This window comes from Diabrotica undecimpunctata, chromosome 9 (assembly GCF_040954645.1).
Source record: "Diabrotica undecimpunctata isolate CICGRU chromosome 9, icDiaUnde3, whole genome shotgun sequence".
Classification (NCBI taxonomy): domain Eukaryota; kingdom Metazoa; phylum Arthropoda; class Insecta; order Coleoptera; family Chrysomelidae; genus Diabrotica; species Diabrotica undecimpunctata.
Window position 1 is genome coordinate 46,025,762 of NC_092811.1, and position 4,562 is coordinate 46,030,323.

The 4,562-nt window shown below is 34.5% G+C and overlaps 1 protein-coding gene across 1 annotated transcript; it reads right to left on the bottom strand.

The window, feature by feature from the left end:
- Window positions 1-1,368: 1,368 nt before the first annotated feature.
- Window positions 1,369-3,842, bottom strand: LOC140449467 (uncharacterized). The gene is made up of 2 exons (XM_072542647.1): window positions 3,271-3,842; window positions 1,369-3,069 (listed from the first exon to the last, which is right to left on the bottom strand). Exons 1-2 carry the CDS (start codon window positions 3,656-3,658, stop codon window positions 1,505-1,507), a joined length of 1,953 nt encoding a protein of 650 aa, XP_072398748.1. The 5' UTR covers window positions 3,659-3,842; the 3' UTR covers window positions 1,369-1,504.
- Between the last annotated feature and the right edge of the window lie 720 nt (window positions 3,843-4,562).

The following is a 4,562-nucleotide window of genomic DNA, read 5'->3' on the forward strand; positions in this document are numbered from 1 at the left end:
AAATAAGAATACAAATACTTATAAGTGTTTCTTGACTTACGGAAGAAACGACTTACAAATACGAAAAATCAAATACAGAAAAGATGTGGAAATATTGCTGTTTCTTGACTTACGGAAGAAACAACTTAGCATAAAATAGAAAATGAAAGTGACAAATGTATTAAGTATTTTCTTAACTTAAGGAAGAAAATATCTTAAATAAAATATCGGAAATAATAATGCAACAATTATTATGAAAATATTTCTAAGTGTTCTTTTGACTTACCGGAAAAGAATGGCTTAGACGCACAATTAAAATAACAAGTCAAATATTCAGAGAAATATTTCTAAGAGTTCTTTGACTTACCGGAAAGAACTACTTAGACAAAGTACAAATCAAAATATAAAATAGAAAAAGCAAGATAAATATTTCTAAGTATTCTTAACTTACGGAAGAACAACTTAGACACAAAATACAAGAAAAATAAACAATCAAAATAGTCAAATAAAATATCAAACAATCAGTACATGAACAAATATAGATCAATGTATTATTCTAACCTGAAAAGGTCTGAATATACAATAATGCTAAAATAAAAAGGTATACAGAAAATCAGAAATAAAACAATAACTTAGTTGGAACAATAATAGCACCGACTAGGTCTACAGTAGAAGAGGCAAGCTCGACTGACCGATGAGAGAAAATCTACCTGCTTTTATGTAAAACAAATCCTTTGTTTTACGTAGCGAAAGTGGAATTTCCCTGCATCGAATCAATTAGAAATTTGGATTTGGCCAACCTTGGAATTCCCGAGTATTTTAACCGATATCCAAATTCCTTGATGCGTCGAGGACACAACTTCCGCGACCTAAGTAATTTGACTGTTGCTTTTCAACAATCACATGCAGGTCATGCATTTTTTTACTCCGTCTGTTCGGTAGATTATATTAAACAAGAATCACTGCGCATAAAGTTTGTCGAAGTCTACAATTGTAATCCACGCGACAAAGCACGTTACGTATTTTTGGTTTTGTGCCAAGTGTAACGGTTTTATTAGGTAAGTTAATATTTGGAAACGGGCTGGGTTCCTCTGCACCGTTCAAGTGGGCCGAATAAATACTTCGGCTGGGTACAAGTAATTATAAGGTATAATTGAAGGGGTGGCTGCAATAACCAGGTAGCTCCGTATTTTAAAATTTGTGGGAAATCGAAAAAAACCTCCCAAAAATTCAAAATTAGTTTATTTTTTATTATTTTTTTTCCTGTGGTGAAAGCATGTAAAGAAAAAGTTTTTACGTAGTTTTTGTAAATATTGTAAATATCATATTTTAATAAAATAAAAAAAAATTGGAGCTGCTTTGCCAAAAATATACAAAAAAAAATAGTTTTAGGTTTATTTATATGTTATTTGGATACAAAAAGTAAAGAAACTAAATAAAATGTCCTTATTACATTAATATCAAAATACAAACTAGTCAGTGGAATATGAAAACATAAAAAACAGGTAATATTCTTCTTAGGTTACTAGTGTTCATCTTCAGTTTCGGAAGTTTGGCATTCTTCTGGCTCTACAGGAACAAGTTGTTGGTAGTACCACATTTCAGCCTCGCCAACATACTGTCTGGCCAATTCCATGACATTTAATAGCTTATCCCTTTTCAAAGGCAACGGTGCATTATAAACCTTATTGTGTACTTGTGGAAAAATCGGTACACAAGATTTCTTTAAAAGAACGAAATCCTCAGTCACAAAACCATTCGCTGACTCTGAGCACGTAACAGTCTCTCTATGTGTATCACTAAATTCGATAACTTTATATTTCGATATGGTAAATTTTGCACCAAAACTATTTTTAATATTGCTTTTCTTAAAAAATGGCTCAAGAACTTCTTTATAGTTTAGAATCATATCTTGTTTAACAGTTTTCACAATAAACTTCTTACTGGTATTTGCTATCATGCGACTCCATTCCTCTGGCAGATAAACTCTTTCTTTCTTTCTTTTTTCTTTTTCCACCAGAGCAAACGACCTGTCGCAGGGCAAAAAACTATGCCCAGGTTCGGGATAACGATGTCTTATTCTCTTGAATCTTCCATGCAATAGAAGAGATTGCCAAAAGTGAACAAGAACGGAGTTCTTGTTCTGCGCAGCGCAGTTGTCACTATAAACGTAAAGGGTTGTTACCTGAGGATCAATGTAGTTATTAATAAAATCGTGTAAGCAACTTATCACTTCATTTGGAGATTTCCGACCCGTTATTTCATCGAAAACATAAAAGTAACTCTTCGAAACGCTGCCCTTATGGATACAAAATGGATAAAACCACAACTGGCGCTTGTAGAACACGTCACCAGAAGGAACATGTGGCAGGGGCATGTTTTGTTCAAAATCAAATGACATGACTTCAACTCTGGGATCTTCCTTAGCCAAAGCAGTTTTCTCTGTTAAATCTTTATAGAAAGTATCAGCTTTAGTCAGGTGCACTTTTTTTTCCACCTTCAATGTGTTTTGAGTTTCATCATCTTTGGCACATTTTATTTTATTGTCAAGGATGTCGCAAGTTTTGCAAGTATCTGTTCTAGGGTGGCCAAAGGTTAAATTAAAATTTTCCACAAATACACGCCGATAATATGTGTATGAAACTTTTGGCTTAAACTCTGGTGTGTCTAATAGATTATGCTGTTCTGGTTCATATTTTTTTAAATACAATCTGTGCATAAGCCTTAAATTCAGTTCGGATGAAAGATATCTTCTGTTTAGGTTATCATTTCTGCTATAATGGCTTTTTCTTCTTGGAAAGCTATTTATATGATCCTCAATGGACTTGATAATTTGATCTGGGATTTTATTTGGTCTAGTTTCATGGCGCCCTCGCATGTCTTTCGGACCTACTATCTGTGAAGCCATATGAGTCGCTATTCTCTCCACCCTGCTTTTCGTTATTGCGTGAATGTTCATAAATGCCGTTTTACACACTTTTTTCTCAAATATGCCTCTCTTTATTTTATATAAAAACGTTTGGCCTCTTGGAACTCCACCACCTCCTTTCGGTCGCCTTCTGTCAACGTTTCTCGTCTGTATTAAACCACCTGAAAAAAAGAACAGAAAATCAATATTTCGTAAAAATCATTATTTGCCGTCCGTACCAACAGGTATGGAAGGCTATTGGAATCGTCATTTATTTGTTTAAATATCAAATAAACCTCGGAACCGAAATCTGCATACCCAAGAACCTATGAAACGATATATAACTAATACGTGCTTTCAGGCGCCAATAATTTTATCCTTACCTAAATAGATATCTTGTTGCTCTTTATCACCTATTTCATAAAAAGACGTGAAAATTTTATCAAGAGTTTCTTCGCTTATGCCTTCAAAACATTTGAACCGGCACTGGCATGGACCTCCTCTACTTCGTCTTTCCACTATGTTTCCTTTAACATTAATGTACTCTTCACCTTTAGATCTTCTTAATTTTCTCTGGTTTCGCTTCCACATATTCGGCTCCCTGCTCCTCTTTTTCGATTTTTTATTTTCAACCAGTCCAGACGTAGTGGCAACATTGCTTGCAGCAACTTCGTTTACAGCATTCTCCTCACTTGATTCGGAATCAGGAATGAAATCCGATGACGAATCTTGAAACGGTTCACTTTCACTTGAACTGAGTTCACTTGCCATTTCAAATATAAATAATACTAAATTTTATTCACTACGAATCGTAAGAAAAGTGTGTATCTATGTATAACAACACGTCGATCTGAACTAAACTAAAACACAACGAGCACCTGCGCTTGCCCGACTAAACGAGTAAGTAACTAGTTCACGGCGGCGCATGGGAAAATGAACAGGACCGTATTACAAACTGTTTAGAAATAAAATAATATTAAAATTATTGTATTATTACATAAAATTCAATAGAAACTAAACAAATACATGAAGGAATCAAACTTATTTTTTATATTCCATGCATATTTTTATATCTTTTCTATTATATTATTTTGTCAACAGTTAAGTGCAAGAACCAGGCAGCTCCAGGAGCTGCCCGGTTCTTGCTACAAACCGAAAGCAAGGTAGCTCCAAATATCGTTGCCAGTTATGTGCCGTTATTAAGAGATACCCGTTTGTTGCAGGGAACGATCGGCCGATTTTTGTTAAGAGTAAGTCACTGAAAATCTCATTTTCGTAAAAAAGTGGAGCTGCCTGGTTATTGCAGCCACCCCTTCAATTACTTCGGATTATCCTTCGACTTGGTGTATTTCCATTAAGCGGTGGTTCTTTTGTTATGTGGATTTAAATAAACTACTCTTACTCAGTAGAAATGTATTTCAATTATAAATAGTGTACCTTTAAATTGGTTGATAGACAATATAATAATTAGTATTTATTTGCTCGCTGCTTGTATAATAAATATTTTCACTTACAGTTGTTATTGTTAACACGTGATCGGATCATTCACCAAGCGGCAGTTGAAAAGAGCCGTGTGTCTTCTCGGACAGTTGAACGTAAAAGAGAAGGAATTCTATGCAATCTTTCGTATCGTCAAATTTTGGTCTGTACCAAAGGGTGATCAGGGGTAGGACGC

What these genes read in the sequence shown, in the direction of transcription:
- LOC140449467 (XM_072542647.1), bottom strand. Translation starts at nt 3,658, where the DNA reads ATGGCAAGTGAACTCAGTTCAAGTGAAAGTGAACCGTTTCAAGATTCG. An exon ending in GCAACAAGATATCTATTTAG is followed by an intron (nt 3,070 to 3,270) that starts GTAAGGATAAAA and finishes TCTTTTTTTCAG; the next exon opens with GTGGTTTAATACAGACGAGA.